The sequence below is a fragment of the Scyliorhinus canicula genome, chromosome 18 (assembly GCF_902713615.1).
Source record: "Scyliorhinus canicula chromosome 18, sScyCan1.1, whole genome shotgun sequence".
NCBI classification, from domain to species: domain Eukaryota; kingdom Metazoa; phylum Chordata; class Chondrichthyes; order Carcharhiniformes; family Scyliorhinidae; genus Scyliorhinus; species Scyliorhinus canicula.
Genome location: NC_052163.1, coordinates 125283610 through 125308403, shown reverse-complemented (window position 1 = coordinate 125308403; position 24794 = coordinate 125283610). Strand labels below are relative to the sequence as shown.

Genomic DNA, 24794 nt, shown 5'->3' with positions numbered 1-24794 from the left:
CACAAAACGCCTTCCGAGTTTTGTTTGCGGGCAGCAAAATTGGCTGCAGAGCAATTTCCCCGGGACCCTGGCCAAGCACTGTAGCCTCGATGGTTGCAGCATTCACTGAAACATCAAACCCACCAGAAACCTGCTCCAAATGCTGATGCCTGTGCTCTGAAATTCAAAGGGGCCTCGTCATCCTAGTAAAATGTCGGACAAGCAATTCCGCCCCTCCCATAACATCCCCATCATTTGCTTCAGGGCGCACCCTATGTTCCTTTGGTAGCTTGCTTTTTTGTTGTGCACCATTTTTGGGCCGTTATATAAAATATTTGGGTGATTAAATTCTCTGCGGGTTGGGGGGGGGGGGGGGGGGGGGGGATATAGTTTTTCAAACTTTTGGGCCCTCAAAATTCATCAACTAGACTAATCGGAAAGCCAAGCACATAAAACAGTGTCGCAATAAATCGAGAATGCGTCACCAGGCCCAGATGTCGGGGAATGTGTTTCCGATCCATGTCCTGCAGTTTGAACGCTGCAGTTTAATTGCACCCCCTTTCCGTGTTTTTCCATCTTTGGGACGAGACGTTTAACCGCCATCGAGTGTGGAAGGGGAGCGGGGAAGTTCTCTCCTGTCCTATGAGGAGCGATTGGGAGACTGGGCCTGTATTGTATAGTGTTTAGAAGATTGAGAGGTGATATCCTTGCAACATACAAAATTCTCACAGGGTCCGACAGGGTAGATGCAGGAAGGCTTGGGAGGTAGGAGGGGAGGTGAGGGGGAGGAGAGGTGTGTAGAACCAGGGAACAGTCTCCGAATGAAGGGTAGGCCATTTAGGACTGAGATGAGGAATTTCTTCAGTCGGAGGATGGTGAATCTGTGCAATTCCCTATCACTGAGAGCTGCAGAGCCTCAAACATTGAGTATATCTCAAGACCGAGATTGATAAATTTCTATATAATAAAAGCAAAATGTTGGAGATCTGAAATAAAAGCAAGGAGTGCCAGAGGAACTCAGCACGTCTGGGAGCATCTGTGGATGTAAAACGTTAATATTAAAATCCAACCTGACTCTCAAATTCCAGGTTTCTGGTTAGTGGAGCCATCGAGGGAATATGGGGATCGTGCAGGAAAATGGTGTTGATCCAGGACAAAGTAGCCCACTTGATTAGCACCCCACCTACAAATGTTCACCATAGCGACCTTGTGTACCATCCACAAGATGCACTGCAGGGACTCATCAAGGCCCCTTGGGCAGCACCTTCCAAACTCCCCAATCGCTACCATCGAGAAGGACAAGGTTGGCAGATACATGGGAACCTCGCCCCCGTGCCCCACACACATCCTGACTTGGAAATATATCGCCGTTCCTTCACTGTCGCTGGGTCAAAATCCTGGAACTCCTTCCCTATCAGCACTGTGGGTGTACCTACAACAGGTAGACTGCAGAGGTTCGAGAAGGCAGCTCATCACCAGCTTGTAAAGACAATTAAGGTGGGCAATAAATGCCGGCCGAGCCAGCAATGCCCACATCCCATGACTAAATGCTAAACATGAATGGCGGAGAAGGCTCAAGGGGCTGGGTGGCCTATTTCCCATGTTCCTAACCAGGCTTGTTGGCCTATCCGTCCAGTAGAAGTGTCTGTTCTAGCCGTTGGTTTGTAGATATCTATGGTAACTTCAGTGAGTGGATTTTGATTGGCTGGCCCAATGTATGCAAATTTAAAAAAAAAACATTTTTTTAAAGAGGACCCAATTTCCTTTCCAATTAAGGGGCAATTTAGCGTGGTCAATCCACCTACCTAGCACATCTTTGGGTTGTGGGGGTGAGACCCACGCAGACACGGGGAGAATGTGCAAACTCCACACGAACAATATCCCGGGGCCGGGATCGAACCCGGGTCCTCGGCGCCGTGAGGCAGCAGTGCTAACCACTGTGCCACCCCTCTACATATGCAAACTACCTGGAGACCGAGACCAACCTGCTCTCAATGAGCACAAATGTGCTTGAATTTACCTCTCACTTAGCACCACTTCATATCTTTTGAAGCATCTGAAATATGTATCCTTCTTTCTGGTCATCTCCCTCCCTTTTTTTTTTTTTTTTTAAAATTTAGAGTACCCAATTATTTTTTCCAATTAAGGGGCAATTTAACGTGGCCAATCCACCTACCCTGCACATCTTTTGGGTTGTGGGGGCGAAACCCACGCAGACACGGGGAGAATGTGCAAACTCCTCACAGACAGTGACCCAGGGCCGGGATTCGAACCCAGGTCCTCAGCGCCGTAGGCAGCAATGCTAACCACTGTGCCACCGTGCTGCCCTATCTCCCTCCCTTTTTAATGTTTCTTTTGACAACTAGGATGAAACCTAGTTGTTCTCCAGTCTAAATTGATGAGGCCTTTGCTTAACGGCATAATTACCTGTGGGAGAAGGAACAAAATGTATAACTATGATGCCTTTTAAATAATGCGCACTGATTTTACTTTTAAAATCAAACTCTGATATCAAAGATTCCATTTTAATAAGCTGTTCCCTGCAGTGCATTATTCCACCTGCTGCTGCCGCCTTTTATTGAACTGCCGAAGCTTAATAGCTTTCAATGAAGCCTCATTAACCTTTTAGCCCCGAAAGCTGTGGCGAGGAGGAGATGCAGAACACCAAGTGGCATCAATTGAAGTGACTGGTGTTAAAAATGTCCTGATGGAGACAGAGCTCTAACGAGCGAAATCTGTCACCCTTTGTAATTTTAATTCTAGTAATGTCACGAGTACCTTGCGACTGAAAGCTAGTGTGGGCTTCACCCATCAAATTTCCGCATGTACAACTTGGCTTAATTCAAGCTGATATGGATGTTCTTATTAATAGTGATATATTTGGGTGAAAGGTATCCAAAGCAATCCAATAGAATAGGCAAGGAAGAGCAGCTGAATCCTGAAGTAATGATTTTAAGGCGTGTGTTCCTGTCATTGAATTCCATCGAGTCGTGCAGACCCAGGGGAGGGCCTGTGGCTTATTATGCCTGTACAGGCTCTTGTTGAAAGAGCTCCTCCATTAGTCCCACTCTCCTGCTCTTTTCTTGTACTTTCCAATTTTGTTTCCTCTTTTCAAATCATCTTCAGATGCCTTTCTGAACGGGGCGGCAAGGCGGTTAGCACAGTTTCCTCACGGCGCTGAGTACCCGGGTTCGATCCCAGCCCCGGGTCACTGTCTGTGTGGAGTTTGCACATTCTCCCCATGTCTGCGTGTGTCTCACCCCTACAACCCGCAGATGTGCAGGTTAGGTGGATTGGCCATGCTAAATTGCCCCTTAATTGGAAAGAAATACTTGGGTACTCTAAAATTTATTTTTTAAACAATTCCTTTTTGAATCTGCCTCGACCACCCTTTCAGGTAGCGCATTGAAGATCAAAACTTGCCGCCGCATGTATATTTTAGTTCTCTTAATTATCTTCCTTTGTTTTTGTCAATTATCCTTAAATTCCCACCCCTGCAACATAGGTTGAAGGGGTCACTGAAGCAGGTGAAGATTTTCACAAGTTGAATCTTGGGAAGAAAGGGATTAGCCATGGTGGTCATGATTTCAACCGAGTGATGCAGAGCGATGAAAAGCACTTGAGCATAATGGAATACTCTCCACTTGCCTGGATGAGTGCAGTTCCAACAACACTCAAAAAGCTCCACACCATCCAGGACAAAACCTGCTTGATTGCTCCCCCTTCCACAAACATTCAAACCCTCCACCACCGACGAACAGTGGCAGCCGTGTGTACTATCTACAAGATGCACTGCAGTAACTCACCAAGGCTCCTTAGACAACCCCTTCCAAACGCACGATGGCTACCATCTAGAAGGACAAGAGCAGCAGATACCTGGGAACCCCACCACCTGGAGGCACCGCTCCAAGTCACTCACTACCCTGACTTGGAAATATATCGCTGCTCCTTCACTGTCGCTGGGGCAACATCCTGGAACTCCCGAACAGCACGATGGGTATATTTGCACCTCAAGGACTGCAACGGTTCAAGCTGGCAACTCACCACCACCTTCTGAAGGGCAACGCGGGATGGGCATTAAATGCTGGCCTAACCAGCGACGCCCACATCCCGAAAATGTATTTTAAAAAATTGCATTTTGGGACTTTGAGCAACTAGAATTGGGAGTTGAGGAGCAGCCACTGTATTTAGTGGTTGAAACCAGAGCCTAGAAAAGAGTGGTAATAAAAGATTTGTCCTTGCCTTCTGTGCAAGAGTTGAGTTGAAAATACAATTTTGAGGGAGTAGAGTTGGAAGTATCCTGTGAGATGTTGAAAATGGGATTAAGGGGCCATGGAAGCCATTTTGAAATGTGTCCTGATATTTGTTTCCTTGTTTGCAAGCCTGAAGATGGAATGTGAGAAACTGGCCAGTGAGAAGACAGAGATGCAGCGGCATTACGTGATGGTGAGTACAAGATCTTCAGTAAGAGTTGTACAATGCATCACGGTCTTGACCATCAATTAATACTTTGTTGTACAACGGCAAAAGTTTAAATTAAATGAAAGAATGAGCAAATGTCTTGATTGCTCCTCTAATTAAATAGAGCAATGAGGTTACTGGTACAATGGGGTTTGTAGTAAATCTAATTGTAAGACTTCCTGTCCAATGTACAGAGAAGTGCTATTTGCTGTAGTTCTGGAATGAGAAATTACTGAAAATTGAATTGTATTTAAGGCATAAAGTTCATTTTACACATTGGATGCTGGGGTCATTCCCAAGACTTTGCCACTTTTTTTTTTGGTATACTGTTCCCCATATTTTTGAGCCCTCGCTGCTGTGAGTAACACAGTCCACCTCACCCAGCACTCGTGTTCTTGCAGATCGGTGCGCTAAGAACAGGCTGGTTCTTAGCCTGTCCCCTAAAGTGGCCAAGCAGCTGAAGGCCAATTAGTGATTGGCTGTAAATGTTGGTGTTGCCAGCAATGCTCACATTACATGAAATGATTTTTAAAAATTCTGTTGTGGTGATCAAGCATTCATGAAATCCCTCTATTTGCTACTTATAACAGAGAAGTTAAGCTGATCAAAAGAGCTGGTTAATGACACCCCTCCCACCAATTGAATTAGCTGTTTGAGTAAAGTGCCCTAAATGCTCCTCTATTATTACCCAACGACACATCCACCACCACCAACGGTGATTATAATGAGCTTCTGCCATCATGCTTCACTCTGATGCCTTTACTTATGTTGCTGCTCTTAGTCTTCCATTATTATATAGATAGGGATACATAAATTGGCACGGCCATTCTCCTGGAGGGAGTGGGGAGGTGGGAAACTGAAAACTATTACCAATACTGATGCTGACTACTTTGGTTAAATATGGTGTAGTGAGGGGCAGCACAGTGGCGCAGTGAGTAGCACTGCTGCCTCACGGCACCGAGTTCCCAGGTTCAATCCCGGCTCTGGGTCACTGTCCGTGTGGAGTTTGCATATTCTCCCCGTGTTTGCGTGGGTTTTGCCCCCACAACCCAAAAGATGTGCAGAGTGGGTGGATTGACCATACTACATTGCCCCTTAATTGGAAAAAATGAATTGGGTACTCTAAGTGTACTCTTTTTAAAAAAAAAAAAAAAAATTTGGTACAGTGAAAATTGCTGTCTTGACTCCAGAGGTCTTTGTTTCCGTGTCTTTGGGCTGAACTACCTTTATCAGGCATGAACCTACATTTTCTTTCCAATTAAGGAGCAATTAAAAAAAAAAAAAAATTCAGAGTACCCAATTCATTTTTCCAATCAATGGGCATTTTAGCGTGGCCAATCCATCTACCTGTACATCTTTGGGTTGTGGTGTTGAAACCCATGCAGACACAGGGAGAATGTGCAAACTTCACACACAGTGACCCAGAACCGGATTCGAACCTGGGACCTTGACGCTGTGAGGCAGCAGTGCCAACCACTGCGCCACCGTGCCTCCCTATTAAGGAGCAATTTGGGGTGGCCAATCCACCTACCCTGCACATCGTTGGGTTGTGGGGTGAGACCCACGCAGATATAGGGAGAATGGGCAAACGCCACACGGACAGTGACCCAGGGCCGGGATCGAACCTGGGTTCTCGGTGCTGTGAGGCAGTAGTTCTAACCACTGTGCCATCGTGCTGCCCACCTGAACCTATATTAACGCAGAGTAAAGGAACTAGAATGAGCTAATGTTTTGTGCTGGGATAAAACATTTTTTTGGGGAATATTTTGAAATAGTCTTTCAGCTCTTGGGTTCGTTATTCCAAATTGACCAAAATCTTGTTTTCCTTTGGTTGCTAATGGCTGAAAGGGGAAAGATCAGTTTGCCTGAAGTAGATTTAGCGACTTGCACCATTGGGCTCTTTAAACTGTAGCCCACGAGCACCATTTGGAACTTATCTGTTCAGGATTCAAGCAGAGCACCTCTGTCCCTAGTATTGTATTTCACTTGTTGGTTTGCCTTGTTTGAATTCTTATGGCCCAGAATGTGTTGAAAAGGCTGCTCTTAATACTGTTGCTTCATTGGTGGCCAAGTTCTAAACTGGAGTGTTTACATCTGTTGGTATTGGCAGGTTGAATTACATGTAAATTTAATGGGAACATTCATTTTAAACTTTTCACATGTGGTTTGGAGTCTCCATGGTGTGCGGCAAATTGGCAGAAGACAAAATGCTTGGTCTATCCTGTCCTAATTGCTCAAATGTCTATTCAATTGGACGCTGTCTCTGGAAGGACTATGGTTTGGTTGTTGGGTCTTGGGCCATGTGTTTATCTGAGAGAGAGAGAGCGGGATTGGCGCATGATTTGGGTCCTATTCCAACATACCACCTGCACTTTGATTACCGAATGTAGATGTGGACATTCATCTTCAATTAAACTGATGCATGACTCTGTTTTTGCACAATGTTTAAAATTCAGGCCTCGATTTGGGGGGGGGGGGGGGGGGGGGGACCCCTGCTCCCTTGGCCACATGTCTGTCCCTGGCCTGCTGCAATGTTCCAGTGAAGCTCAACTCAAACTGGAGGAACAACATCTCATCTCCTGGTTAGGCACGCTGCAGCCTTCCGGTCTCAACATCGAATTCAACAACTTCAGATGATTAGCTCCACCGGACTGCCATTAGCACTCTTCCCCTTGGTTTCTGTGGCTATTAGCACTCTGTTCCCTTGGTTTCTGTGGCTATTAGCACTCTGTTCCCTTGGTTTCCGTGGCTATGACCCCTCTTTCATTCTCTCATGCCACAGTATAAATATTTTTTGTTTTCTAAGTCTTTTAGCTTTGACAAGGGGTCATCTGGACTCGAAGCATTGGCTCTTTTCTCTCCCTACAGATGCTGCCAAACCTGCTGCGATTTTCCAGCATTTTCTCTTTGAGTCCAAGAACCGCTAATATTTATGGAGCACTGCACATCATCTCTTGATGAATAACTGTGTGTCTACTTTCACCCAATGGTGATAAGTGGTCCAGAGGAAGAAAGGTTCAACAGGCTGTGACTCCGAAATGCAATTTAACCAGAAGAAAATAATTTAAGCACTGGACTCTCTTGCAGAATCCTTATCCAGAAATCAGTGTGCACCATTGCAGAAAGAAAATCCTCCATGAGATTGCCTTGTATCTCTTTGCTGACGTATGACTTCAGCCAAAAATGTTCGAGCTATTGCCACTGAACCTCTACAACCTTATTTTTTGGGATTTTAAGAGATGTGAACCTGTCCCAATTCTGTCTGCTAACAGCCTAACTGGTGTAAGAGAAGAACTGCAAATCTGGAAGAACCAATGCTGGAAACATTTGACAGGTTAGGACCGAATCTGCAGAGAATGGACAAGCTGGCATTTCGGGTGTTGGACCGGCTGGCGTTCTGCTGGGTGGACTCCCCCTTGAAATGCCAACTTCGCCTGTCCCGTTCATGGAGGCTGTCTGACTGGTGAGTGTTTCTACTTTGTTGCTGATGGGAAGCTTCACACGCGTTGCACTGCGCTGCTTTGCACGGCGCTCTGCTGGACTGCATCTGATCAACGCTCCACAGACGTCTGCAGCCAGAAGAATGGGGACCCGAGACTGTGGGAACTGTTGGGACAGCGAATGCCTGTGGAACCCAGCCCAGATACTGCCTTTTTTACCTGGAGCCTCTCTCAACTGAAAGCGTGGAAGCATTGGAGAGCTGGACATAGATGCTCTGGAATAGACAAAGAGTGCAATGGATGCAGTTGGCCCTGAAACAAGGCAGCAGTGTCGCTTGAATGCTTGCTGCTTGCTTTCGCCTCCTGTTTTGAGTGAATCCCAAGTTGCTTTCTTTTTATTTGTAGAATTTTGCCTCCTGAATTTTTTACAGACCTATTTTCCTCCGAGGAGAGGGGGTTGTTGTAACGGTTCAGCTATTTTTAGAAGATTGAGAGGGAGATATGGTAATTCTCTTAAGCATACTGCTGTTTGGATCAAGTGGAGCGTGACTGGAAGATGTGGCAGCGACGATCTTTTGTGATGTTTTTGGCAGATACTTTTAAGGGTTTCAAAAAAGCTGGGGATAAGCCGACTCCAGCTGATAATGATTGACGCACAAATAAAAGTTGACGCACAAATAAAAGTTAGCTAAGTATTTGTTAAGGGGGGGGGGGGGGGGGGGTCACGATTCAGAGCTTAGATTGCTATAAGAGGCAAGTATTTTCCTTTTTATAGGATGTTGATGTTTGGCACCCTGCCAGAACTGTAAACCGAGGTGTGCAATGACGCATCAAAGTACAACATGTTGTACTTTTATTAAAACCTGATTTTGAAAGTTGTCTAACAGTGCCAAAGAAAATAAATTGCAGGAGTTTGCACTGGAGCAGTTTTAAAGTCGATTTGTCATTTCTCCAGTGACCAATTTAGAAATTTCAGAGGCTGCTGTAGAAAATATGCTAATTCCCTGGAAACTGACTGGATTCCCGATAGGATAACTGGCGTGCAGTGGGGATTAGAAAGGAAACTTTGAATTCTTTCATGGCCCTCGCACCTTTTTTTAATCTTTGCAACCTCCTGCAGCCCTGTTAATGCTCTGAGAAGCTTGCATTACTCTGAATCTGGCCTCTTGCGCTCAGCCACGACTTCTTACCCCCTCCCCACCCCTCATTTGACCCTTCAGCCATCTAGGCCGTGAGCTCTGGAATTCCCTCCACAGACCTCTCTGCGCCTGTACCTTTACGAAGCTGCTTGAACCTACCCCTTTGACCCTAGCGTTTAGTCACTTGCCCAAATGTCTGCCTCTTTGACTTGCTGCCAGCATTGCGGCCTATCTTGTGAAGAAGGATTGAACTTTGCCCGTTAGGTGATCTTGTTGAAACATGCAAGATGTTTGGGGGACTGAATAGGGTATATACCGACGAGGGTTTCTAAAATAAGGGATCTTCCCTTCTTTTAAGACCGAGCTGAGGAGATTTTTTTTCTCTCTTGAGGGTGATTGGTTTGTGGAATTGTGCTCCCCTCCGAAAGCAGTGGAAGCTGGGTCATTGAATTCATTCCATGGCTGAGTTGGATAGAGTTTTGATAGACAAGGTAGTCGAGTGAGGGGGGGGGAGGGGGGGGGGGGGGGGGGAAGAGTGGGGGTGGTGGGGGGGGGGGGGGGGGGCAGGCAGACAGGAAAGTGGAGTCCGAATGGAGAAGCAGGCTCTTGCTCTTAAGATCGATGTTTGCCGTACGGTCTTTGGTGCCTTGGGATCCATGTATTTGTGATTGAATGTCTAGCCCTAAAATTGGAGTAATGCAATATTGAGATAGATGGAAGTATACCTGAGTTGGTTACAAAACAGCCATTGGTTCAGTTTCCAATTGGTGATCTGCAGCTAGAAGTTATAGCTCCAAATGAATTTGTTTTGATGTCTACTTGGCCCAGTAGGAGGCATTCTTGCAACTTGTTCAAGTCCCCCTCCAGTGTGCTCATAATCAAGGCAGACGCTCCAGTGCCACTGAAGAAAACGCTACTTTGTTGGATGTGCTGCCCATTTAATAAACCTCCTGTGGGAGCTTTTGCTAGGTCATGCTTGCCAGTGTAATTTGGACACAGCAGAGCGAATGTTCACATGCAAATAACCCCCAGTGTAAATTGTGTCTGCAATTCCCGTGCTGGTTGCACCCTCTGGCCCTTCCCACTAAACTACCAGGCCCCCAAATCATTTTGTTTAGTGTGACAAAGTTTCTACTGTTTTTGCTATTTGTGACCTTTCAAGAAGGTCCTCAACTTTTTAGCTTTTTTAGATGCCTGGGAATTAAAGTTTTAAAATATATATAGTAAAAAGACATTAACTTACTGAGAAATTCACTAGTGCACACAAATAAATTAAGTGAATATGTTTCAATTACTTAAAATCGGATAGGCTTTATTGCTAAATCTCCACCAGAGTTACCAATCCTAAATATGTTAAGAAAATGTGAGGGACATGCAGCCCCTTTACATTGGTCCAAAGAAGATTTGTATTTAATTATGCAAATTAGTTTGTGTTGACTTCTGAAAACTAGTGCAAAGTGGAAACTCTGCCCCTTCTCGTGCACAAGGGTTCCATGTCCTTGTTTCTGTTTCAGGAGAAGAGTAAGGAGTTCTTGTTAAATAACGGGTTAAGAGACATTCCAATTAGTTGTCTCGTTTATGCTAAGTATCTAATAATTGACACTGATATGTAAAGTGGCCTTCAGGTGGCCTTTGTGTCAACTGATGTGATGAGAGAGTTTTGTGCAGAGTCTGTTAAAGTGAAATAAAGTTGTTTGAGAAAAGGAGCAGAACCACTTGTTGTTTTAGAAAATTTATAGTACCCAAGTTTTTTTCCAATTAAGAGGCAATTTGATGTGGCCAATCCCCCTACCATGCTCATCTTTTGGGTTGTGGGGGTGAGACCCACGCAGACACGGGAAGAATGCGCCGACTCCATACGGACAGTGACCTGGGGTGGGGATGGAACCTGGGTCCTCGGCACTGTGAGGCATCAGTGCTAACCACTGTGCTACTATGCTGCCCTGAATTCTTGGTGTTCTGGCTAATGGGCTTGTCTGGGCCAATTTTTAAAAATTGTTGATTGGTCGTTCATTGGGAAGAATTATGCTACGTTTTCCTGTATAACACTTTCAAGTTCATGATTTCTTGAAAGATAGGAACAGGAGTAGACATCCAGATGCTCAAATACGTTCCACCATTCAGTGAGATCGTGACTGATTTGTAAAATTTTTTGGTGTCTTTTTGTAGACGTGAGTGCTCCCTGTGAAAATAAGGTTTTTAAATTCAATTGTGTGTCAGAGTTTGATCATTCGGTGATGTGATTCGTAGTAGCGTATCAAACAATTAAGCTAGATAACTCTTGCAGGTGGTGAAAAAAGGCGAGACAATTAATGTTGCTCAGCATAGGAGCCACAAACAATAAGCTTGGATAAAATAATAACCTATTGTGAAAATTGTTCTCTTGGTACTTGGGACTGTTTAAATGAAGGACCTCTTGGGGACATTGGATTGAACTTTGAGGCTGTGATAATCCGAAACAGACTCTTTCTTTCTTAACTGGACATGCCTTTAATTTGACCTTGTTCTTGAGGCAAATGGCAGCACCCTTGGGATACGGTTCATCCACAAACTTCTGAAACACAAGCCTGGCATTTCGAAGGTTTTATTTTTGAAGAATTTAGATTTTTTTTTTTAAAGCGTGACTCTAGAACTTGTACAGAAGTGGGCTGTTTCAGGGAAGCAAATGTTTGAAATAATTGCTTGGCCCTCTCCATCACCTACAGTCTGGCTGCACTTCACCAAGATGGGACAATCCAATTTTTGCGTGCCTGTGTGCTTTGTGCTGTCGGGACGTGTCAAAACGCTCTCATTTAGCTTTGTGACATCAGTGAGCACAGAACGAGAATACTTATCAATGTGTATTTTTGGGATTGCCCATCAGTTCAGGCTCAGTGGGTAAATTGGAAGCACAAAGATCCTGGGTTTGAGACCCCAGCTGTTACTTCCTCACCCACCATAGTGGCTGCAGAGAGAGTGGGGCACAGCGGGTGAAGGAAACCGCCCTTGGGTCGTTGTTGTTGTTGTCCATTATTGACAAGCGAGTGTGAGATAGGAGTTTGAGTGGTAGGGGTATAGATGTTTGGATTAGGATTGTCTAGGGATTGAAGGTAAATCTCCAGGACGCTGCTGTGTGCAATCCTGGAGAAAGATTCTGGGGACATTAAAAACATTTATTTTGTGACCGTTTTTCTCTTCACCAGATCTAAAAATATTGAAAATGGCGGGTGGGGGGGTAGTTTGGCTGTCCGTTCAGCATCATCCAATTGGGTAGGGTCTTTTGGTATTCTGCTTGGCATAGGAAGGCAATACATCCCAAGGATTGGCATATTGGCCATGCTGTAGCTGCTGGAGCACGGGGGTCGAGTCATGTGATGTAACCTCCAAGAGCACATTTAATCGCAGTTGGCAACCCTAGTTTGATTACAAGAGAAAATCCCAAAACTGTGCCCAAAACATTCTTTTATAACTCCCAAAATCCCTGATCCCAAATTCAAAGGTTTGCTGGAACTGAACTGAACCCCAATATGGCGTGGCTCCTCAAGACAATTCCTTAACCACACTTAGAACATAGAACATAGAACAGTACAGCACAGAACAGGCCCTTCGGCCCTCGATGTTGTGCCGAACAATGATCACCCCACTTAAACCCACGTAACCAGTATACCCGTAACCCAACAATCCCCCCATTAACCTTACACTACGGGCAATTTAGCATGGCCAATCGACCTAACCCGCACATCTTTGGACTGTGGGAGGAAACCGGAGCACCCGGAGGAAACCCACGCGCACACGGGGAGGACGTGCAGACTCCACACAGACAGTGACCCAGCCAGGAATCGAACCTGGGACCCTGGAGCTGTGAAGCATTGATGCTAACCACCATGCTACCGTGAGGCCCCAAAACTTATTTATGTTCACCTCCCAGTTTGGGTATAAATGTTGACTTATGCAAATTTGAGATAAGAGGTAATGTCACTGAACTCGCCTGGTATTTACGGAATTAAATGGGTTGACCAGGGGTTGAAATCTTTCCATTTCAAGATTTGTAGATTACCCCCTTGTGTTGCATTAAACCGGTTTCTGTGGCTTGCATTTTGAATGTTTGTTGCTTTGCTAATGTGTGGTTTTGTTTTATTTCAGTACTATGAGATGTCATATGGCCTCAATCTTGAGATGCATAAACAAGTAAGTACGAGAGGAAATGAAAGCCTTTGATGAGGTTAATGAATGGAATAATTGCCTGTCATCTGCAGTTCACACACGAAACCAAGTATGTGGGTAGTATGCATATAAATCAGTATTTGGTTTTGCAATTCCTCCCCCATAGCTTGGCCTATAAGGTCTAGATGTTGGCAGATGGCTGTTTCACATTCATTGTGGAAGAATTGTGTTTTTGTAATGATAGGAAACAGTTTTTCTGGTAATTGTGGAACAGATGGAAGGGACTTGGGTTAAAGAGGAAAGGAGTGGGGTGTGTGGAAGTGAGAGAGGCCTGTAAATTGCCGTCAGCAGGCCCTTAACCTGAGGGGGAAGGTGGTGAAAGAAACTTGTTTTCTACCAGGGCGGTTTGATTGTGAAATGTAATTTTATTTATATAATGGTTTGAGTTCATGTGAAAAGTGCATGCCTGTCCTGTTTCGCTTTTGGCTGTCTAGTGGACTGACCATTTCCTTGTGCTTTCTGGCATTCTCCCTTCTCTGTTGTTGGGGAGGATGGTTTCTCTGTATCTCCTCCTACTTACCATCACCATTCTTGCGGCGTGCGTCAGTATGATGAGTATTATTAGTCTGTGCTGTGCATAATCGGTTCCCTAGACAGCCATTGCATCCAGCAAGGGAAGGGTCCCTGGATACAGGGGAGGAGAAGGATCCATGCCTGCAGCTCCTGAGAAGATGACAGTACATAGTGCAAATATCTTCATTTCTCACCCCCTCCTCTCAACATTCTTCCTCTACCTTACCTGCGATCAGTTTTGGCACATTCCGGAATCGAACCAGGGAACTTCTGGTTTATTTAATTTACTGCAGAGTACCAATTTTGTAAGAAACCTGATGCCATTTTTTGGTAATTGTCACAAATAATGATCTTTCAGCATGCTGGGCATGTGCATCTCTGTCCTCTTGGATTCAATCAAGCTCTCAATTGTCCAGTATTTTTGAGTTTGCAAACTTGTAATTTTTAAAAATAAATTTAGAGTACCCAATTATATATTTTTCCAATTAGGGGGCAATTTAGTGTGGCCAATTCACCTGCCCTGCACATCTTTTTAGGATGTTGGGGTGAGACCCACGCAGACACTGGGGAATGTGCAAACTCCATACGGACAGTTGACCCGGGGCAGGGATCGAACCTGGGACCTTGACGCCATAATGCAGCAGTGCTAACCACTGCACCTCCACGCTACTCCCAGATTTCTCGCCAACATTGAGGGCATTTAAAAGTTTATTGGATAAGCATATGGATGATAAGGGCATAGTGTAGGTTAGATGGCCTTTAGTTTTTTTTTCCATGTCGGTGCAACATCGAGGGCCGAAGGGCCTGTACTGTGCTGTATCGTTCTATGTTCTATGTTCTATTTCATTGTTAATCCTCCTATTTCCCAATCCAATTTTGTTTCTCCGCGAAGATATTTTTGCATCATGGCTTTGCTAGAGCAATGTAAAACTAGTTACTCTGCCCTGACTGTTGTTCTTAGTCCAGTATGTATTCTACTGTCAGTTTGAATTGTTTATTCAGGTTTTTCCTGAAAAAAAAAATGCCTCCAACCAGAGGAACCAGGTATTCCTTTCCACATGCCTCTTGGCAACATCAGCTGTTTTGGCTCTGTTCTTTCTTCCAAATCAGAATGTAATGGATTGACTTCCCAGATCTTTTTTTGTTCATCAGTGTGATGAATGTAGGAATTGTAATATATTAGATTGATTTAAAAACCCTGGTTTAAAACACACAAGAGACATTATAGCTGTAATTAGAGTGTCATAAAAGATGAGGTATGCATTCATTCCAACCACTTATTTGGTTACAGATAAAGGGCTAATGGAACACTCTTTATATTTTGCATGATTCACTGGATTGTAGATAATTTATGAAGGTTGTATTTAGTCCTAGCTAAGCAGGTCATGGAACTTAGTGGGATACAAATGATGTAATTAATGGGAGGAGCCAGGTCTGTCTGTGGTTTGGCAGTCTGTTATAAGATTTTAAGTTGAACAGACGTTTGCTGTTTGCCAGGGTGGCACAGTGGTTAGCCCTCCTGCCTCACAGCCCCAGGGATCCGGGTTCAATTCTGGCCTTGTCTGTGTGGAGTTTGCACATACTCCCTGTATCTGTGTGGGTTTCCTCCCAGGTGCTCTGGTTTCCCACAGTCGAACGATGTGCAGTTTAGCTGCATTAACCATGCTAAATTGCCCCTTAGTGTCCTGGGATGGGCAGATCAGGTTACAGGGATAGGGGTAAGTGGGGCAGTGGACCTAAGTAAAATGCTCTTTTTTGAGGGTTGGTGCAGACGTGATGGGCCGAATGGCTTCCTTCTGCACTGTAGAGACTCGGTGATTCAAGTCTAACAAGACAGATGTGTGATGGATCTGCTCTTGAAAGTGTCTCTCTCTCTAAAAGTATCTACAAAGATAAGCAAGTAGCATGTCTTGTTAACTTTATTTTGTTATGTATTTATTTATTTATTTTTTTATAAATTTAGAGTACCCAATTCATTTTTTTCCAATTAAGGGGCAATTTAGCGTGGCCAATTCACCTATTCTGCACATCTTTTTGGGTTGTGGGGGCGAAACCCATGCAAACACGGGGGGAATGTGCAAACTCCACACGGACAGTGACCCAGGGCCGGGATCGAACCTGGGACCTCGGCGCCGTGAGGCAGCAGTGCTAACCCACTGCGCCACCGTGCCGCCAGTTAACTTTATTTATAAGTGGCATTTGAACTGTATTGGGTTGCTTAATTGGAATTAGTAGCAGATATAGATCGTAAGTTTCAAGTTTTTCCTTTTATGCAAGAGCTGGTTAACTGTACTGTACTGTTAATTGTACAGCTATTTCTTTGATAATGTGTAAGAACATTATTCCTTATGCTGCCCATGCTCATGTATTTGCTTTGGCCCTTGTAACCAATCACTACTGTCAATCTACAATTTGTCAATGTACGTTGTTGATTATTCTTTTGTGTACGTTCCCTTGGCCGCAGAAAAATACTTTTCACTGTACTTCGGCACATGTGACAATAAACCAATCAACTCCTGGGCAGCTAGGGTTTGGGTGAGTTATGTGGGCCCAGCCAGCGACACCCTCAGCCCATGAATGAATTTTTTAAATAATGCCGTGGTTGCTGAGTCCAGCAACAGTGCGATGTTGGGGGTGAGTACCCAGCCGCAGCGAGGGATCATTGAAAGACAACCTGCTTATTTCACAATCGCAGGACAACCCAAAATGCTTCACAGCCGATGGAATGTTACTTTTTGAAGTGTCGATGCTGTTTAGGATGCGGTCACCAATGTGCTTCCCTGAGGAGCTTCCTTTGGATGGATCCTCTTCCTTTTTTTTTCTCAAAAAATTAATTTGAGAGCGGCATTGAAATAGGCATATTTGATCATTAAACGTCAAAGCGATGCAAAAAAAATGGATTTTTGAAAAGAAACAAGTTGCATTCTTTTTTAAATTTAGAGCATCCAATTAATTTTTTACAATTAAGGAGCGTGACCAATCCACCTACCCTGCACATCTTTGGGTTGTGGGGGCGAAACCCACGCAGACACGGGGAGAATGTGCAAACTCCACACGGACAGTGACCCAGGGCCGGGATCGAACCTGGGACCTCGGCGCCGTGAGGCAGCAGTGCTAACCCACTGCGCCACCGTGCCGCCAGTTAACTTTATTTATAAGTGGCATTTGAACTGTATTGGGTTGCTTAATTGGAATTAGTAGCAGATATAGATCGTAAGTTTCAAGTTTTTCCTTTTATGCAAGAGCTGGTTAACTGTACTGTACTGTTAATTGTACAGCTATTTCTTTGATAATGTGTAAGAACATTATTCCTTATGCTACCCATGCTCATGTATTTGCTTTGGCCCTTGTAACCAATCACTACTGTCAATCTACAATTTGTCAATGTACGTTGTTGATTATTCTTTTGTGTACGTTCCCTTGGCCGCAGAAAAATACTTTTCACTGTACTTCGGCACATGTGACAATAAACCAATCAACTCCTGGGCAGCTAGGGTTTGGGTGAGTTATGTGGGCCCAGCCAGCGACACCCACAGCCCATGAATGAATTTTTTAAATAATGCCGTGGTTGCTGAGTCCAGCAACAGTGTGATGTTGGAGGTGAGCACCCAGCCGCAGCGAGGGATCATTGAAAGACAACCTGCTTATTTCACAATCGCAGGACAACCCAAAATGCTTCACAGCCGATGGAATGTTACTTTTTGAAGCGTCGATGCTGTTTAGGATGCGGTCACCAATGTGCTTCCCTGAGGAGCTTCCTTTGGATGGATCCTCTTCCTTTTTTTTTCTCAAAAAATTAATTTGAGAGCGGCATTGAAATAGGCATATTTGATCATTAAACGTCAAAGTGATGAAAAAAAAAAGGATTTTTGAAAAGAAACAAGTTGCGTTCTTTTTTAAATTTAGAGCATCCAATTAATTTTTTACAATTAAGGAGCGTGACCAATCCACCTACCCTGCACATCTTTGGGTTGTGGGGGTGAAACCCACGCAGACACGGGGAGAATGTGCAAACTCCACACGGACAGTGACCCAGAGCCGGGATCGAACCTGGGCCCTCGGCGCTGTGAGGCTGCAGTGCTAACCACTGTGCCACCGTGCTGCCCACAAGTCACATTCTTAACATTTATAATCTCCCCTTTTTTTTCCAAAAAGGAACGACCTTTATTTTAGTACCTTATTGTCTCGTGCCTTGATGCGGTATCGCAGTTGGATCACTTTGCTGCAGTATCGGGTTGTCTCGGGCAAAATGTGCCACTTTTTGAACTGTTGGAATTCCGTAAACCGAGCTGAGCAGCTGAATATTCTGTTCCTAGTCATCTTAAGGTCAGAATGTTGACCAAATGACAACTCCCTGTTCAAATAGCGCCTTGGGGATTATCAAATGTTCACAGCAACAGGGAGCTGCAGCTTCTGTCCCCTCTAACACAGCACCTCCATTAGTATAATACTGTCTCCAGTCATATTACACAGGGCTTTGATTAGGTCTTCAATTGAGGTTTTATGCTTGGCTTTCCAGCAGACTGCTGATGACCTTTTTCTTAAATAGGGTGACACACGGCGGTGCAGTGGTTAGCACTGCTGCCTCGCGGCACTGAGGGCCCGGGTTCGATCCCAGCCCCGGGCCACTGTCCGTGTGGAGTTTGCACATTCTCCCCGTCTCTGTGTGGGTCTCGCCCCCACAGCCCAAAGATGTGCAGGTTCAGGGATTGGCCACGCTAAATTGCCCCTTAATTGGGGACACTAAATTTATTTTTTAAAAAGGGTGACACGATGCTCAACAGTTCTGTAGTGACTCATTCCAACCCACCTCAGGCCAACTATTCAAATTTCCTTTTCATCTAAATAAAGCTAATGTGACACTTGTTGTCAGTGACCCGACTGTGCCAATTGCCCAGGGTATTTGGTGTAATATTTTGCATATGTGGTTTGAACTTGCTGGAGCATTGGGAAATGAGTGCAGGCAGAACCATGTTCATGAATAAAGGTTACCTTGCAGACTGGGTGGATGCAGCAACTGCAGTGCCTGCTCAGCTTCGAGTATCACACAGAGGAATCTGTTCCTCGAAATTGCTGCATCCTCCAGGTTTAAATTTACAGTATCTTGCATTTGTTTGTATAATTTATTTTCTTATTTAATTGTGCTTTTACAAACTTGCTTGCCAAGCTTCACCTGAGAGCTGTGACCTATCACCTATGACCTTTGTGGAGCAAAGTCGTGGAGTGAGAATGTCTTCAGTTTCACTCGCTAATCTGCCCTGAGCTCACCTGGTGCTACTGTTGGATTTTGCACAAAATGTGTGAGAGGGGGGAAACTCTAGCCAGCTTCCCCTTGTAATTTTATCTCGTGTCCTCTGCTGTGAATGTCCAGTGAAAGCTGCCTCATTCTTGATCAAGCAGCCTGCCTAGTTCCTACCTCGGCCCACGGATCAATTACTATTCCATTCTCTTCAGTATCCAAAAATTTATCAACTTCTGTCTTGAATATACTCAACAGCTGAACATCCACTGCCTCCGGGGGTAGAGAATTGCACTGCACGACCCTTAAGTTCTCCTCCTCTCCATCCTCGAGGGTTGACTTCTTGCAATGACTGCGACCCCGTGTTCTAGACTCCCCAGCCAGGAGAAACATTTGATCAAGCCCCTGAGTGTTTCAAATAGATCGCCCCCCTCGTTCTTCTAATCTCCGGGCATTTTAAGCCTTAGCTACTCGCTGTCTTCCCATCGGATAATCCTCTTGGGTGACAACTCCCTGTGGAATAATTTCAGGTGTTGACGTTTTGCTGTGTTTTTACTCGCTGGGGGTTTCGGGAGGGAAGAAAGCTAGTTTTATAAAGTGCTAATCACTTCTTGTAAGAATTATTCTTAAAAGCTGCGAGTTGGAGAAGGTTTAATGCAGTGATGAGTTGGGAGGGGAACGGCAAGCTGCGAAGAATATTTGTCAGCTGTGGCTCTCGCGCACTCTCTCTCTTTGCCCGATCACACCCTGCAGATAGATCTGTGAGAACCCTTGGCACTATTCGAGATCAGTAAGAAGTCTTACAACACCAAGTTAAAGTCCAACAGGTTTGTTTCAAATCACTAGCTTTCGGAGCACTGCCCCTTCCTCGGGTGAATGAAGAGGTCACCTGAGGAAGGAGCTGCGCTCCGAAAGCTAGTGATTTGAAACAAACCTGTTGGACTTTAACCTGGTGTTGTGAGACTTCTTACTGTGCCCACCCCAGTCCAACGCCAGCATCTCCACATCACTAGTTGAGAAGTTATTCCTCAAGTAACATCACAAAAAAACCTGGTCATTTTATCATGTTACTCTTTGTGGGAATTGGCTGGGTGCAAAATTGGTTGATGGGTTACCTGCTTAACAAAGTCGCTGGGCAGCACAATGGTTAGCATTGCTGCCTCATGGCACCGAGGACCCGGGTTTGAATCCGGCCCTGGGTCACTGTCTGTGTGGAGTTTGCACATTCTCCCCGTGTCTGCGTGGGATTCACCCCCACAATCCAAAGATGTGCAGGGTAAGTGGATTGGCCATGCTAAATTGCCCCTTAGTTGAAAAAAAAAGAATTGGGTACTCTAAATTAAAAAAAAAACCATTAACAAAAGTTGTGATCTGTCAAAGGTGTTGGTTGTAAAGCATTTTGTGGAATTATGATGTTGTAAAGGTGCTGCCGCATATTTGATATCTTTTTGTTTCCATGGAGAAACTAGGCGTGAAGGTAAAATTTATAATCTCGAGTCGCCACTTGGCTAAAACCTCCAGATTGGTGATTTAGAATGCCACAACCTGTGTACATAATGCCTTGGGCTGCATGTGCTGATCGCAAATCGAACTAGGCAGTGGCCCCGTTGTTCAGCATGGGATCTATTGAAATTTTGAATGAGTGGAACAGCTATTTTGTATGACAACTTAATTATTCATTGTGTTTTCATACTGCATATTAAAATATTTGTCAACTTTTTTTAATGGTGATTATTATGAACACTGGGAGTACTTTAATGCTCCCTATTGTATCATTGAAGCTGCAGTGGTAATTTGATGGGAACTTTAAAGTTCCTTAAATGATCATTTTAGTGGGCTATCAGAACCTTAAATGAAGCATGAAGCTAGTATGAGCTCTTAACTGCGTGACCTTAATAATTGGAGCTTTATTCAACTCCGTTCCTGCCTCTGATACTTTCACGCATTGCCTGTTGCATTTTAAGTGCTTACAGCTTCAGCTCTTCGTGCAAGAACATAGTCTTTCATCGTCTCGCAATTCCTGTGACTCATCTAGTTAGCCTTCTACCATCCTGGTAGCAGCATGGTGCCTTAATAATGCAATTGTTGATTAATTATGGCAAATCAATCTCTTATCATTTGACCTGCAACATGACCAGACACGGGGAAAACGTGCAGACTTCGCACAGACAGTAACCCAAGCCGGGAACTGTACCCGGGTACCTGGCCCTTTGAAGCAAAATGTGCCACCCGAGTTTCTATCTTGGCATTTACGGTTGGAGTTGAACCATGTTGCTAGAACTTCCCTTGTCTGTCTCGTGTTAGATGATCTCTACTAGCTGTCCATGGAGATAATACAGTTGACGCTGATCTATTGAAGGGAGAAACCTGCACCCATGATTGCTGGCTGCCTCTCCCTACACCTGTTGTCTTAAGCACTGGAGGTTGACTGCATTCTTAAACGCTGAGTAATTGAAGGACAAACATTTAAAATTGTTAATTTGTGCGGGGGTTGGGGGGTGGTGGAAACAAGTTTGCCGCTTGGCCGGTTTCTTTTTAATTTTTGCAATGACTGGGCGGCACTTTGCAAAAAGTGTCCAGTTTAAACCCGCCTTCAGCTAGTGCCTCTTGTCAAGCCAGATAAAAGCAGCGCTATCCATTCACATTCAGCACCGTCTGGGTTAACAGACTCGATTTGTACAACTTAATAAGAGTCGAGCAATGCAAAGAAGTGACTCAATTCAATGGTCGAACAGCAGTTCCGAATTGTCATTTGCTTTCCCAGAACCCCAAGGAAGAAATTATGCCTTAAAATTCTTACAACTTATTTTCTTATGTGCCCCCACCCTCTGTATTCTTAGCATTGCCTGGCAGTTCCATACCGCAGCAGTGGGATCTTTACATGGTGGGGGTGGTCAAGCAGAAAGAGATGAAAATTGAAGTCTATTCAGCAAACTATTTCAAAATTGCATTTGGATATTTTTTTGGTAATAGACTCCCCAGGCTTTAGGATTCTTTTGTCAAAAGTGGGCATAAAGTCACGAGATCTGAAAATGCATCACATAATCGAATAACTCTGACCGGGACGTCACAGGCAAGCACCATGGGTGAATGATCATCTTTCTGTGCCGTAAAATTTGACAGTGGCTGACTGCTCAATGGATAAGTGCGAAGCTGCGTGGCACTGAACATGTATTGTAAACCGTGTGATTTCCAGTATTAGACCGTAAGATGTAGGAGCAGGTCTGGGCCATTCAGCCCATCGAGTCTGCTCTGCCATTCAATTCTCATGTGATAATCCTCCGTTTTCCGCTTTGTCCCCATAACCCTTGATTCCCTTACTGATGAAGAATCTGTCTTTCCCAGCCTTTAACATAATGACCTATCCTCAAAGTCGTCTGCATTAGGGCAGCACGGTGGTGCAGTGGGTTAGCCCTGCTGCCTCGCGGCGCCGAGGTCTCAGGTTCGATCCCAGCTCTAGGTCACTGTCCGTGTGGAGTTTGCACATTCTCCCAGTGTCTGCGTGGGTCTCACCCCCACAACCTAAAAAGATGTGCAGGGTAGGTGAATTGACCACGCTAAATTGCCCCTTAATTGGAAAAAAAATTGGATACTCTAAATTTAAAAAAATAAATAAATACAAGCCCTCTGCGGTAAAGAATTCCACAGATTCGCTACCTTCTGGGAGAAGAAATTCCTCCTCATCTCTGGCTTAAATGGACACACCTTACTCTTTATGCCCTCTGGTCCTAGACTCTCCCACAAGGGGGGAAAAACCTCTGCACATATCCTGTCAAGCCCAATGAGAATCCAATATGTCTCAATAAGGTTGCCTCTCATTCTACCAAACTCCAATGCGTACAGCCCCTCTACTCCAGGAAAATCCCTCCGTACCCAGGATCAGTCTGGTAGTGAACCTCCTCTGGGCTGTCTCCAATGCCAATATATCTTCCCTCAGATATGGGAACCAAAACTGTTCCAGATGTGGTCTGACTAATGCTTTTATATAACTTTAGCAATACTTTCTTATTTTCATACTTTATTTCAACTCTTGATAAATAGAAGTTCTCCTCTGTGGCTTACTTATACAAGGCTGCCCGTTGATTTTTGTGAATCATGTTGATGTTCTATGACTGCGCTGTGTCACATCCAAATTTAAATTCATATTACCATTAATTTAGCTCAGGTTCTCAATTGAGAATTTTGAGAGATCTGTCCACTTTTTTCGGCAAGACCTCCAGACCCGTAAGCTCTACTAACAAGGTGGCTTAGTTACTCAGTGGCAAGTCACAAGGAGAACCCTGAAAGTAATTAGTACGATTACAGCTATGGCTACCACCATACAATTGCTTGAAATTGAGTTTGCAATTTCCAGTGGTCCCTGCGAAAATATCTCTGACACTCGTGTGAATTTGTTTTTTTTATTTGTTCATGGGAAGTGGAGTGTGATTGCTTCCGCAACCTCATGAATGAGAGGTTACCACCTGAGTGAATTTGTTGAAGTTTGTATACAGCATATGCTTTCGAATATGCAAATTAATTTTAATTGCGGCAATTGCTTGAAAAAATGTGCTTGCCAAGTACAAGGGGGGATCAGCATTGTGGTGTTCTTTGTGTTGCTTATTTCAGGATGGTTGGCATAGTGTTCAAAAGCCTGAACAAACAAAATTGTAATATAAATTTATTAACACTAAATTGGATTCTACACGTACTCCTAAAGAATACGCAGTTGATTAATAACATTTAACTACACATCTACAGCTAATCTTAGTACTGATATAAACTATGATCTGCTCTCACTTGCACTATTTGTACGTCTCACCCTCTGTCGCTAACTCCTGCACTCACTCTTTCCCCCCCCCCCCCCCCCCCCCCCCCCAAGGCTTGGCATCACTGCCTTATATAGTTGTAACTGTAGCTCCCTCTGGTGACTACTCTAGGCACTTCATTAACCCTTGCAGTTCTTACAGTTGTGGAAATACCACAAGCATGCCGTTAAAACTGTGGGTTGGACAATGGGGAACGGTGATGGGGGAACTGTTTGGTGCATAACCTCCCTCATTTAATTCTCTGCATATGCCACTGAACTTGGTTTCAAAATTAATTGCATGTATTGTTGTAACTTGCTGTGCATGTCGGCGCAATGCACACTTTTCTTTTCAAAATATCAGTACTGGAAGAATTCCACTCATTTTATGTGTTGCCTCGGGATATTTTTGTTTTTGGAAAAACACCATGTGACACCAGAGCATTTTAAAAGTCGTTTTGGACTTTCATGTGTTGCCTGTTTTGAGGGTTCACGGGAGGATTTATTTATTTATTTTTAAAAAATGTATTATATTACAAACATGTATCAAAACAGGTTACAGCGTATAAACACCCCGGGAACCATACTTCCCAACAATCAACTATGCGGTCTGTACAGATTTTTCCACTTTTTCACCCCCCCCCTCCCTGCGATGAACAGCCCCTCAAACTCGGTCACAAACATCCCACACCTTTCCTCAAACCCCCCTAAAGAGTCCCTTAACTCATACTTTATCTTCTAATCGCAGAAAGTCGTACTGGTCACCCAACCGAGCCACTGCCCCCGGGGGCGACGCCGACTGCCACTCCAGAAAAATTTGCCGCCGTGCAATCAGAGAGGCGAAGGCCACGACATCGGCCTTCTTCTTCTCCATGAGCATCCGGCTTCTCTGAAACACCAAATATTGCCAACAAATGGTCCGGGTCCTCCACCTCCTCCACTATCCTGGCTAAGACCGCGAACACTCCTGCCCAGAATCTTCCCAATTTTCCGCAACCCCAAAACGTGTGTGCGTGATTCGCTGTCTCCCGCCC

The 24794-nt window shown here is 44.6% G+C and overlaps 1 protein-coding gene across 4 annotated transcripts in view; it reads left to right on the top strand.

The window, feature by feature from the left end:
- Positions 1 to 24794, top strand: part of LOC119953674 (transducin-like enhancer protein 1) — a 187872-nt gene that overhangs the window by 19849 nt on the left and 143229 nt on the right. For all 4 annotated transcript variants that reach the window (XM_038778186.1, XM_038778185.1, XM_038778183.1 and 1 more), the window contains exons 3-4: positions 4362 to 4425; positions 13142 to 13186. In XM_038778186.1, coding sequence (XP_038634114.1) covers positions 4362 to 4425; positions 13142 to 13186 — 109 coding nt within the window. The remainder of the gene's footprint in view (positions 1 to 4361; positions 4426 to 13141; positions 13187 to 24794) is intronic.